The 12,461-nt window shown below is 53.2% G+C and overlaps 1 protein-coding gene across 1 annotated transcript in view; it reads right to left on the bottom strand.

Moving 5' to 3' along the window:
- Positions 1–146: 146 nt before the first annotated feature.
- Positions 147–12,461, bottom strand: part of ZNF638 (zinc finger protein 638) — a 57,757-nt gene continuing 45,442 nt past the window's right edge. The window contains exons 21-26 of the mRNA XM_061351974.1: positions 9,151–10,573; positions 8,515–8,580; positions 6,301–7,252; positions 5,178–5,270; positions 1,473–1,591; positions 147–244 (exon numbers count right to left, since the gene is read on the bottom strand). Coding sequence (XP_061207958.1) covers positions 197–244; positions 1,473–1,591; positions 5,178–5,270; positions 6,301–7,252; positions 8,515–8,580; positions 9,151–10,573 — 2,701 coding nt within the window. The 3' untranslated portion in view covers positions 147–196. The remainder of the gene's footprint in view (positions 245–1,472; positions 1,592–5,177; positions 5,271–6,300; positions 7,253–8,514; positions 8,581–9,150; positions 10,574–12,461) is intronic.

The following is a 12,461-nucleotide window of genomic DNA, read 5'->3' as shown; positions in this document are numbered from 1 at the left end:
AGGAAGGCTCGTTCCAGGGGGGTTTGATGGGCAAACACGAGCCACCAAGCACGCTCTTGGTTTAAGCCTCTGCTGAGCTCACATTTACACAGGCTGAGGGCTGCTGAAAGGCAAATACAGATCAAACCATAGCAAAATACACAAAGTTTACTGGACCCTAAGGTTTGTTCACCAAAAGAGCTCCTCTTGCCTCTCATCACCTCCAGCTCCTCTGCTCCTGCCCAGGCTGCTTGGCCATGAATTTCTGTGGAGATAAAGGGAAACAGTGAGAAGGAATCAGGGTATTCCTCATGCCTTAAAGCCAGTGCAGGTCTCAGGAATGCATTGGGCAAAAGTCACCCTATTCTCACACTGGCAATGCATGATCCACACCGAAACCAGCTGCAAAGGCTTGCTCCCAGCTGGAACACACGCACACAGGGGCAGGGAGTGGGGAAGGGGGACAGGGGAAGTTTAGATTGGATCTAAGGAAGAAGTTCTTTACTATAAGGGTGGTGAGGCACTGGAATGGGTGCCCAGGGAGGTTGTGAATGCTCCATCCCTGGCAGTGTTCAAGGCCCGGTTGGACAGAGCCTTGGGTGCCATGGTTTAGTGTGAGGTGTCCCTGCCCATAGCAGGGGTTGGAACTGGATGATCTTAAGGTCCTTTCCAACCCGAACTATTCTATGGTTCTATGGAGGTGATGGAGTGAGGCCATGGGGATGCTGCGAGGGCTGGAGCAGCTCTGCTCTGGAGCCAGGCTGAGAGAGCTGGGCTGGGGCAGCCTGGAGAAGAGAAGGCTCCTGAAGGGGAGACCTTAGAGCAGCTCCAGTGCCTAAAGGGGCTATAGAGAACATGGGGACTCCCCCTGTACAAGGAATCCCATGGGAAAGCTGAGGGGTGATGGGCACAGGTTACTGCTGGGGAGATTCCAACTGGACACAAGGGGAAAACCCTTCACACTGGGAACAACCAGAGACTGGAATAATCTCCCCAGGGAAGCAGTGATTTCCCAGCACTGGACACTGTAAAGGTTTGGCTGCACAGGGTGCTGGGCCATCCAGTCTAGGTCATGTTGGCCAAGAAAGGTTGGACCAAATGATCCTTCAGGTCCCTTCCACTGGGATTCATGGATTTTGGGATGCAAACAGGCTGGGATGCAGGGGGCTGCCCAGAGAGCTTGGTTCTGCCTAACGTGGTGCTTGGCAACAGAACCTGGGCTAGAGGAGGAGCAGCAGCGTGGGTTTGACTTCCAAGGCCTTGGCTTTTGATCCTGGTTGAGCATCCCCTGCTGTGGGAGGAGGTGGGTGCTTGTCCTTGCCTTGCTCATGGCTGTTATTGAACAGTGCCTGCATCTGGGTTTAAAGCTAAAAACCCGACAAGTCATCACAGGAGCTCCCTTTGCCAGGAAGATGTTCCAGCCCTTGTTAACACCAAGGTGTTCAGAAGCAGGCTCCTCTCACCCCACTGGGCCCCGGCAGCCCCAGCTTTACCTCCAGGTTCTGCTTGTGAAGTGGGGTCTTGCAGTGGTTTTTCACAGAGGTCTCCTTTGCGTAGAACAAGGAGCAGATCTGACAGAAGAAACCAGCCTTGGGCACCAGGTAATCCAGATCTGAGGAGAGAGCACCCAACAGTCAGAGATCACAGCTCCAGAGCATCCCAGTCACAGATCACAGCTCCAGAGCATCCCAGTCACAGATCACAGCTGGAGAGCATCCCAGTCACAGATCACAGCTGGAGAGCATCCCAGTCACAGATCACAGCCCCAGAGCATCCCAGTCACAGATCACAGCTCCAGAGCATCCCAGTCACAGATCACAGCTGGAGAGCATCCCAGTCACAGATCACAGCCCCAGAGCATCCCAGTCACAAATCACAGCTCCAGAGCATCCCAGTCACAGATCACAGCTCCAGAGCATCCCAGTCACAGATCACAGCCCCAGAGCATCCCAGTCACAGATCACAGCTCCAGAGCATCCCAGTCACAGATCACAGCTCCAGAGCATCCCAGTCACAGATCACAGCTCCAGAGCATCCCAGTCACAGATCACAGCTCCAGAGCATCCCAGTCACAGATCACAGCTCCAAGCATCCCAGTCACAGATCACAGTCCAGAGCATCCAGTCACACATCACAGCCCCAGAGCATCCCAGTCACAGATCACAGCTCCAGAGCATCCCAGTCACAGATCACAGCTCCAGAGCATCCCAGTCACAGATCACAGCTCCAGAGCATCCCAGTCACACATCACAGCTCCAGAGCATCCCAGTCACAGATCACAGCTCCAGAGCATCCCAGTCACAGATCACAGCTCCAGAGCATCCCAGTCACAGATCACAGCTCCAGAGCATCCCAGTCACAGATCACAGCTCCAGAGCATCCCAGTCACAGATCACAGCTCCAGAGCATCCCAGTCACACATCACAGCCCCAGAGCATCCCAGTCACAGATCACAGCTCCAGAGCATCCCAGTCACAGATCACAGCTCCAGAGCATCCCAGTCACAGATCACAGCTCCAGAGCATCCCAGTCACAGATCACAGCTCCAGAGCATCCCAGTCACACATCACAGCTCCAGAGCATCCCAGTCACACATCACAGCTCCAGAGCATCCCAGTCACAGATCACAGCTCCAGAGCATCCCAGTCACAGATCACAGCTCCAGAGCATCCCAGTCACAGATCACAGCTCCAGAGCATCCCAGTCACAGATCACAGCTCCAGAGCATCCCAGTCACAGATCACAGCTCCAAGCATCCCAGTCACAGATCACAGCTCAGAGCATCCCAGTCACAGATCACAGCTCCAGAGCATCCCAGTCACAGATCACAGCTCCAGAGCATCCCAGTCACAGATCACAGCTCCAGAGCATCCCAGTCACACATCACAGCTCCAGAGCATCCCAGTCACACATCACAGCTCCAGAGCATCCCAGTCACAGATCACAGCTCCAGAGCATCCCAGTCACAGATCACAGCTCCAGAGCATCCCAGTCACACATCACAGCTCCAGAGCATCCCAGTCACAGATCACAGCTCCAGAGCATCCCAGTCACAGATCACAGCTCCAGAGCATCCCAGTCACAGATCACAGCTCCAGAGCATCCCAGTCACAGATCACAGCTCCAGAGCATCCCAGTCACAGATCACAGCTCCAGAGCATCCCAGTCACAGATCACAGCTCCAGAGCATCCCAGTCACAAATCACAGCTGGAGAGCATCCCAGTCACACATCACAGCTCCAGAGCATCCCAGTCACAGATCACAGCCCCAGAGCATCCCAGTCACAGATCACAGCTCCAGAGCATCCCAGTCACAGATCACAGCTCCAGAGCATCCCAGTCACAGATCACAGCTCCAGAGCATCCCAGTCACAGATCACAGCTCCAGAGCATCCCAGTCACAGATCACAGCTCCAGAGCATCCCAGTCACAGATCACAGCTCCAGAGCATCCCAGTCACAGATCACAGCCCCAGAGCATCCCAGTCACAGATCACAGCTCCAGAGCATCCCAGTCACAGATCACAGCTCCAGAGCATCCCAGTCACACATCACAGCTCCAGAGCATCCCAGTCACAGATCACAGCTCCAGAGCATCCCAGTCACAGATCACAGCTCCAGAGCATCCCAGTCACAGATCACAGCTCCAGAGCATCCCAGTCACAAATCACAGCTCCAGAGCATCCCAGTCACACACCACCAGTTTACAAATGACTAAAAATCACATTCCTGGAGCCAAATCTGTGCAGTTTGCTCTCACTGGAATTAATTCAGCTCTGGTTTACCAGTATTCAAGAAGTGGGTTTTCTAATCCGAGCTGCTCACCTGCCCTGCATCAGTGAGCAGAGGAGGGGAGGGAACTGCTGGGAACAGAGGATCTGACCCTCTTGGATGTGAAGCTCTCTGCAACCACCTCAGCACCTTCTGGCCTTAAAAGCATTGCACATGGACAGTGGGATGAGAACCCTCAGCAGGGTGCTGGTGACATGGAGCTGTGCAGTGTGACCCACACACTGCAGGGAAGGGATGGGATCCAGAGGGACCTGGACACGCTGGAGAGGTGGAACCTCATGGAGTTCAACAAGGCCAAGGGCAAGGCCCTGCTCCTGGGTTGGGGCAATCCCAGCACAAACACAGGCTGGAGATGGGATGGAGCAGCCTGAGGAGACCTTAGAGCAACTCCAGTGCCTAAAGGGGCTGCAGGAAAGCTAGAGAGGGGCTTGGGACAAGGGCCTGTAGGGACAGGCCAAGGGGAATAGCTTGAACCTGCCCGAGGGGAGATGGATGGGATACAAGGAAGGTGGGGGGGCATTGGAAGGGGTTGAATGCAGAAGCTGTGGCTGCCCCATCCCTGGCAGTGCTCAAGGCCAGGTTGGACACAGGGGCTTGGAGCAAGCTGCTCCAGTGGAAGGGGTCCCTGCCCATGGCAGGGGCTGGAGCTGGGGGAGCTTTAAGATCTCTTCCAACCCAAACCATTCCATGGTTGCATGTTTCTATGAACACAACTCATTTGCTATGTTGAACAAACCCCTCTCCTGCCGGGTGTTACACAAGCTTTCTGGAATGTGACTGTTACACAAGGCATTGAGCAAGGATCCACGTTTTCCTAGAAACCTCTGTTACAGATCCAGTGTTATCAGTAGCTCTATGGGAAGGTATTTTAGAGGAAGATTTGGGGGGGAAAAATATATATACACACACAGAACCTTCTAAACCCGTGTTAGCAGTTCCCTCTCTTCTCTACATTGAAGCTGGTAATACAACACTGATAGGGTGAGAAGAGTAGGAATTATGCAGCACTGTGAAGTATTATAAACTAGATATATTTATATACTTAAATATATAAGCTATGTATATTTATAGAGAGAAATTATCAATGTGTATCCATTAGGAATGAATTAGCCTGTATTTGGAAACTATAGGGTGGAAAAGGACCTTTTCACCTTGCTGCTGCAACTAAGCCAACAGAAGAGACTTGGAGCTGGGACTGGATGAGCTTCCAGGGCCCTTCCAACACAAACCAGTCTGGGCTTCTGTGAAACACCCATTGGTAGGAGCCAAGGTGAAAACCCAGATTAAGGGCCATGACCTTGGAACTCAGTGTGGTAATGGGGCAAAGGAGGTGTTTCCACATGGGCAAGCAGCCGCCTCCCAGCGGGAGCAGCATGGAGCATGTGGGGTGTGTGGATGTGGGGATACCTTTTGGAGCACTCTGCGCCTTTGATACACCTGAGGAAGGCAGTTTCTTCCTCTTAGACTTCAGGTCCTTCCCTGCTGATCCCACGTCACCTACTGGGGGCAGAGACACACATCAAACACAGGTTACAGGTATCCTATACCCAGCTGCAACAAGCTCCCTGCTGTTCACACCAGCACCATCCACATGGCCTCACTACTGTCTCCATGAGCAGAGAGCAACCTTCCAGAACTCCCAGCATCAGTCCTGCAGGTGGGACAGCACTGGGTCACACATGGCCTCAATGATGCAGTGATGCAAGATAGATGTAAGGAAGCTCTTCCCTGTGAGCGTGCTGAGGCGCTGGCACAGGGTGCCCAGAGAAGCTGTGGCTGCCCCATCCCTGGCAGTGTTCAAGGCCAGGTTGGACACAGGGACTTGGAGCAAGCTGCTCCAGTGGAAGGGGTCCCTGCCCGTGGCAGGGGTTGGAGCTGGAGGAGCTTTAAGGTCCCTTCAACCCAAACCACTCTGGAATTGGATGTTTCTATGATGCTTAAAACCCTTTGGTTTAACAAGAGCCCGGCTGCTTCTGCAGCTCCTCCATCCCTGCTCTGCTCTGTGGGGATGGTGGATGGGAGAAAAGCTCTTCCAGAGCAGGAGGATGGAAGGTGCTGGGTCAGACAGAGCTGGCTTCCAGCAGCAGGGACAGACAGGGCACGTCACAGCAGTGGGCTGCACTGTGCATGGCCTGCACCCACGCCTTGGCCAAGACCTTTTCTAGAGCTCTCCGTGCATTAGGCTTCCTTAACCCTTTGCTAACTCCAGGCTAAAGAGGATGCTCTACACTTCTCCCTCCAGATCCAGCTTGGATGCGGTTACACCCCTGTATCTCTGTGTCTAACCCAACTCACTCACCTGTTCTAATGCAGTTTGGCTCTGGAAGTAAAGATTATCAATAACCTGCACAGCGTTAGGTGCCAAGCCCAAAGGCAAGAAAAGAAACGATCTTAACCAATTTGAGCCACCGTAACCACCCCATGGAGACTTCAACACACAGCTCAGTTTTACACCAAAGGAAGATGCTTTGTGAAGTGCATTAACAATGACAAGCATCTTCGTTTCCCTCTAGAACCGCAGGTTCCTCACCTTTGGACTCTGAGACTGCAGTAATTTCTTTTTCTGCAGTCGTATCTCCTTGGATTTCCATTTCTTCTGGTCCTGTAACAGCAACGCTATCCTTCTCCTCTGGTCCTGCAACAGCAACGACATCTTCATTGCCTGCATCCTGAGTTTTCCCTGGGAAAGCGTTTTCTTCCTCCTCGTCCTCCTCTCCGACTTCATCCACCGTGACAAAGTTCAGTTCCTCTTTCAGGCGATTGAAATCAGCCAGAAAATCATCTTCATCCTCGTTCACTTCATCCAAAGTCACCAGAGGGTTGTCCTCATTGTCCTCCTGGAGCTCATCGACCGTCACCAGCGCACTGGGATCGTCAGGCACCGGAGGGGAAGCTCCATCCCTGGTGTCCTCAGCAGCCACCTCGTCGTCCTCCCTGGGCGCATCCTCAAGGCTCAGGTCCGTTGGCTCATTCAGAGGCAGCTCCTCCACTTCACCGATCTCATCCACAGTGACCAAGGGTTCAGCTTTCAAATCCTGCTCCTCAAACTCCAACCTCGCTGTGTCCTTCTGGGAACCCAGCTCCTCCTGCTCCGAGATCTCATCCAACGTGACAAGCGCCTGCGGATCCTTCACCGCCTCTGCGAGCTCCTCCTCCTCCATCACTTCATCCACTACAACCAGGCCCTGAGGGTCACCGAGGGCTTCTAAGGTAGCAACTGCCATGAGTGGGGCTGAGCCCTCCTCTTCCTCCCCGATCTCATCCAGGGTGACAAAGGAGAGCTCGCTCTCAGCGATGTGCACCATGGATCTCTTCCCTTTCCTCCTCCTGGAGCTCGGCACGGCAGCAGAGTTCCCTTTGGCTCCTGCTTTTCTCTTCACCCTGGCTGGTTTTCGCCGTGCTTTAACAGGAGGCTCCACTTCCTCGACGACCTCATCCACGGTGACAAACTCATCCAGGTTAAACGGGAACAGTTCTTCCTCCTGGGAAGCGGAAGGATGCGAACACAGCAAAGTTCAGCACCCACCCAGCGACACCAACGCCTCCAGTAGCATCCCCAGGTACCTGCTCAAAAACCTGCATGCTCAAAGAGGCTGAAAGAGGGGGGAAAAGGCACTTCCCAGGCCTTGAATCTCAACTCTTCCAGTTTTCATCACCAGCGTTTGTGTGGTGCAGCAGTTTTAATTCAGGCACCCCAAGTGGTTTTTAAACACACACCGGATGAATACACACAAATTGTGTCTATTAAAAGAACTGGGCTGGTGCCATGGATACTGCTCTGTGTTTTTGCCCTCACTTGCAGGAAGACAGTGAATATCTGAGTGTCTCCAGAGCATCCCCAGGCTGGGGGAGACCAAACGGAGCAGCCCTGAGGAGGACTTTGGGGTGTTAGGAGACCTGATGGAGCGAGGCCATGGGGATGCTGCGAGGGCTGGAGCAGCTCTGCTCTGGAGCCAGGCTGAGAGAGCTGGGCTGGGGCAGCCTGGAGAAGAGAAGGCTCCTGAAGGGGAGACCTTAGAGCAGCTCCAGTGCCTAAAGGGGCTGCAGGGAACCTGGAGAGGGGCTTGGGATGAGGGCCTGTAGGGCCAGGCCAAGGGGAATGGCTTGAACCTGCCCGAGGGGAGACTGAGCTGAGCTCTTAGGCATTTGACCCCATAATGCTATTTCTACAGACTCACCAAGATGGACTTTTATTCCTGTTATTATTAACTACTTTCTGCTTTTCTTCCCTAAAGCCCATCTTATGTAAGAGGGAGAACTGGCTACGTCTCTTCAGTGCAGACTTTTCAGCCCACAGGCTCCCAAGCCCTTCCTCAAACCGCCACTGCACCAAACTGCCCCATAACCCATCCTTGCTCTGCAGAACCCACAGTCAGCATCTCTGCATGGGAGAAGTACCTGGATGGGGATGGGTTTTGTCCCTCCTGTCAGGCAAAAAAGAGCTGGAAGACATCAGCCTGCCCTCCTCTTCTCGCAGGGTGATCACAAGCAGAGATCTCGCACAGAGAGAATTAATTCCCTCTTTCTCCAAGAAATAACATCCAAGACCCAAAAATAACTCCTTTTAACACACTTTTCTTGGATACAGCTTCCCTTCCAAATGACTCAACCCTACAGCTCCATGCCCACGGTCTGTAACAAGAAACTCCCCACGGAAGGATGCTAAAGGTGCTCGGTACACACACACAAACACATGCACTGAAGACAGCCTGGACTCTGAGCCCAGCTGTGGCTGTGTCCTTACCTCCTTTGGTTTCGCACTGCTGGCTGTGCCACTCTTTGAGGGTTTAGCATCTCCATCACCAGGAACCTGCAAGATCAGACAGAAACTGCCATAAAACCAGCTCAGCCAAGCAGCCTGCCCACAAGAGAAGAGTTACAAAGACACTCAGCTAGGGCTCTGCTCCCTTAAGGAGCTTTGAGTTGTCCACATTGCTGCTCCTGATCCCATTCTTGGCAAATACACCACTAAGCCAACCATCAGCGGTAGATCCAGGCACCAAGTCACAGGTTAACAGCCTCTTTGCAGTAAGCAGGGGTCTGTGCAGGGCTTGACAAAGCAAATACCAGCTCACAGAAGGACACACAGCTTATTAATTCCCATTACTCCAAGAACATAAAGTTACAACACTCAACGAAGGCTCATTCCAAAACCTCCTTCCTCAACTTTAATCCAAGTAGCGTTCTCAAAGCAGTTACGTACCTGCGTTGCTCACATGGCATCTAAAGGTGGGCCACCATCTCGCTATTCCAGCTGGGCTGCTGGCCCACACCAGCTCGCTTATGGATAAGGGATGGGGAGCATAACCTCATGGTCCCAGACTGAGCATGGAGTTAGTGACTCATGAGGCAACGGAACCGGTCTTCCTGCCCTCCTCACCTTAGTGCTGCTGTTGTCTTGCTTCATGCTGGAGGGTCTACTCTCTCCCTCTTGAGTCTGTTTTGAACTAGCCCTAGATTCCACTTGGGACTCCTCTTGCTGAGATGAGTTCCTCCCATTGCCTCCCTTGCCATCAGCAACAGAGCTCCTGCTCGCTTCAGTGCTGCTGCCATCTCCCAGGCTTGGTCTGCTGCCATCAGGGTTGGGGGCATCACCTTCTTGTGACGTTATCTCCTCCACCACCACTGGGCTTTGGGTCTCAGGCTTCGAGGGGGTTTTCTGCTCCCCTCCTTTACACGGCGAAGGCTCATTTCTCCACACTGCTACCCTTGACTTGGCTATGTCCGGAAGAGACAGCACTGCCCTCAGGATGGTTTTAGCGGCAGAGGAACATTCCTTGACACATGCAGAGGAGCTCAATGTAAGAGCTTGGGGGTCTTCATCACCTCTTGATGCTCCTGCCCCTTTATTTGGATGGGTTTCGACCAAACTTCCCTCGTTCTTCTCACTGGCAGCACCTGCAGCCTTCACTGTGAGAGCCCCAACCTTGGCCATGGGCTGCTCCAGTTTCTTCTGTGTCTCTGCCCCAGTCCTGACCGAAAGCTTTTTGGGGTTCTCCTCCACAGCTCCTCCAGCTCGGAGCACAGACTCTTCTGCTTGCACCTCTCTGCCTGCTCCAGCTCCATCCGGCTTCTTCTCCACGGCTGCCCAAGCTTTAAGCATCGGTTTCTTCTCTCCTACCAGAATTACAGAGGGTCCAACTCGGACTTTCAACCCATGAGAACCAGGTTTCTTCTCAGGAGCATCCGACTTGGCGCTTGGTTGCGTGGCAACAAGTGACACCACCTGCACTGGTGCCAGGCCGGAGCTGGGGGGCATCACCTTGGGGACAGCCACCCCTGAATCCCCTCCTGCTGGGGTCACAGCACAGCCTGATGGCACATCTTCAGCCTTGCCCACATGGGACAGTTCTTCTGGTGGCTCAGCAGCAGGAGGGGACAACTCTTCACCTTTCTCTTTAACCTCCTTCTTTGGTGCAGACACAACAGCAGGTTCAGGCAGCACCGGTTTGGTATCACCTTGAGCTGCCTCTTCTTCCCCCCTGCTGGGGGGTGGTGGTGATGGTGGTGGTGACATCTCCTCCAGCTTCACTTGGGGTGGCTCAGTACCAATGGGTTTGATGGATGCTGCAGTCACTCCAGTGCCCACCTTCTCCACCGGTGCCTCCATCAGCCTCGCAGCAAGGTCCCTTCCTGCTCGGTCAAGGTGGGACTCAGAGGGCTCTACGAGTCCTGCTGACTCCTCTTCTTTGACATGAGAGATGGCAATGGCTCCTTCCTTTGCCACACTGGGCTCTACTGGAGGATCAGCAGCTCCTCTTTGCACCACTCCTGATCCCTCTGGATATATTGTCAAGCCAGAGCTAAATGCATTTAAAAGAAACAGAAGAAATCAAACCAGGTTGGAGAATTCTACAGTTACCAGCAAGCTCTTGACGCCAATGGTGGGGGGTTCCTGATGCATTTAGTGCTTGGGAATCTCCCCTCTGAGCGTTACAATGCTTACAAACCCGGAGGTGAATGGCTCATTGGGTTTATGCATTGGTTTCATCCACCTCAAAGCCTGTGCTACCTGCAGGTGGACCCCTCAAGGCAGCACTGCCATGGACACCTAAACCTTCGATGCCCTGATGCAGGCAGGCTGGGAAAGCAGATCTACAGTGAAAATAAAGCTGCATCCTCCCTGTTTCAGGAATTACTGGACTGTCTGAGGCCAGCAAACTCTGCAGACAACACCCAGAGAACAACTCCAGGTGCTATAAAAGCTTTAAGTTCAGGTTTAAGGGAAGGAAGGGGCTGCTTTGGTTTTAATTGCATTAACTTCATCTAAAACATGGCCAGAGGCTCCTTTTGGCCAGGCTCTGGTTGACTCCATAATCCCACCATCAGCTCCCAAGATGACAGCACAAGGATAGAGCTTTCCAGGGAGCATCAGTTACAGTCAGTGCTTTAGTCTTCTCTGCAAGAAAGAGCCCTCCACAGATGATGCTGAGAAGCACTGGGGTTAGAGATGCCTGTGTCCCCTTCCCTACAGAGCTCAAGAAAACGAGCATCCCAGCACCTCACACATGCCCAGGTGGAAAAGAGCTGGAATGCCAGTGTTGATAACCCCCTGAAGTGCTGAAACAAAAGGAGCAAAGCCATTGTTCATCAGTGGTTACACGCTTGGAGCTGCTGAGCTGGGGCTTCTCAGAACCTATGGGGATGAATAAAGGCTGCACAGGGGATAACCCCTCCTGACAATAGAACTACAGCAGAGAAGCCTGACACTGGATGATATTCCCACCCAGCAGGATGCCAGTGAGATAATGGGGAGCCAGATCAACTGGAACTCAGTGAGGATGAAGATGTTAAGTCCTGAAGTGGCCAGACGGGGGATGAAGACAACACATGGAGTCAATGGAGGGATGAGAACAGGCAAACTCAGTTAACAGTTTGAGGGACCTTGACACGCTTGTGAGCTGGGCTGATGGCAACCTCATGGAGTTCAACCATGCCAAGGGCAACGTCCTACACCTGGGTTGGAGCAATCCCAGGCACAGCTACAGGCTGGGCAGAGAAGAGATTCAGAGCAGCCCAAGGAGAAGGACTTGGGGGTGCTGGTCCATGAGAAAATGAGCATGAGCCAGCTTCAGTGTGTGCTTGCAGCCCAGAAAGCAACCGTATCCTGGGCTGCATCCAAAGGAGCGTGACCAGCAGGGTGAAGGAGGTGATCCTGCCCCTTTATTCTGCTCTCGTGAGACCTCACCTGGAGCATTGTGTGCAGTTCTGGTGTCCTCAACATCAAAAGGACATGGATCTGTTGGAACAAGTCCAGAGGAGGCCACGAGGATGATCAGGGGCTGGAGCACCTCCTGTATGGAGATAGGCTGAGAAAGTTGGGGCTGTTCAGCCTGGAGAAGAGAAGGCTGCATGGAGACCTCAGAGCAGCCTTCCAGTATCTGAAGGGGGCCTATAGGGATGCTGGGGATGGATTCTTCATTAGGGACTGTAGTGACAGGACAAGGGGTAATGGGTTAAAACTGAAACAGGGGAAGTTTAGACTGGATCTAAGGAAGAAGTTCTTTACTGTAAGGGCGGTGAGGCACTGGAATGGGTGCCCAGGGAGGTTGTGAATGCTCCATCCCTGGCAGTGCTCAAGGCCAGGTTGGACAGAGCCTTGGGTGCCATGGTTTAGAGCGAGGTGTCCCTGGCCATGGCAGGGGGGTTGGAGCTTGATGATCTTAAGGTCCTTTCCAACCCGAACTATTC

The sequence above is a fragment of the Neopsephotus bourkii genome, unplaced genomic scaffold (genome assembly GCF_033783945.1).
Source record: "Neopsephotus bourkii isolate Nb327-2 ecotype Australia unplaced genomic scaffold, CSIRO-AGI_Nbou_v1 NB_616, whole genome shotgun sequence".
In the NCBI taxonomy this organism is placed as follows: domain Eukaryota; kingdom Metazoa; phylum Chordata; class Aves; order Psittaciformes; family Psittacidae; genus Neopsephotus; species Neopsephotus bourkii.
The sequence above is the reverse complement of the archived record's forward strand: the minus strand, read 5'-3'. Positions and strand labels throughout refer to the sequence as shown.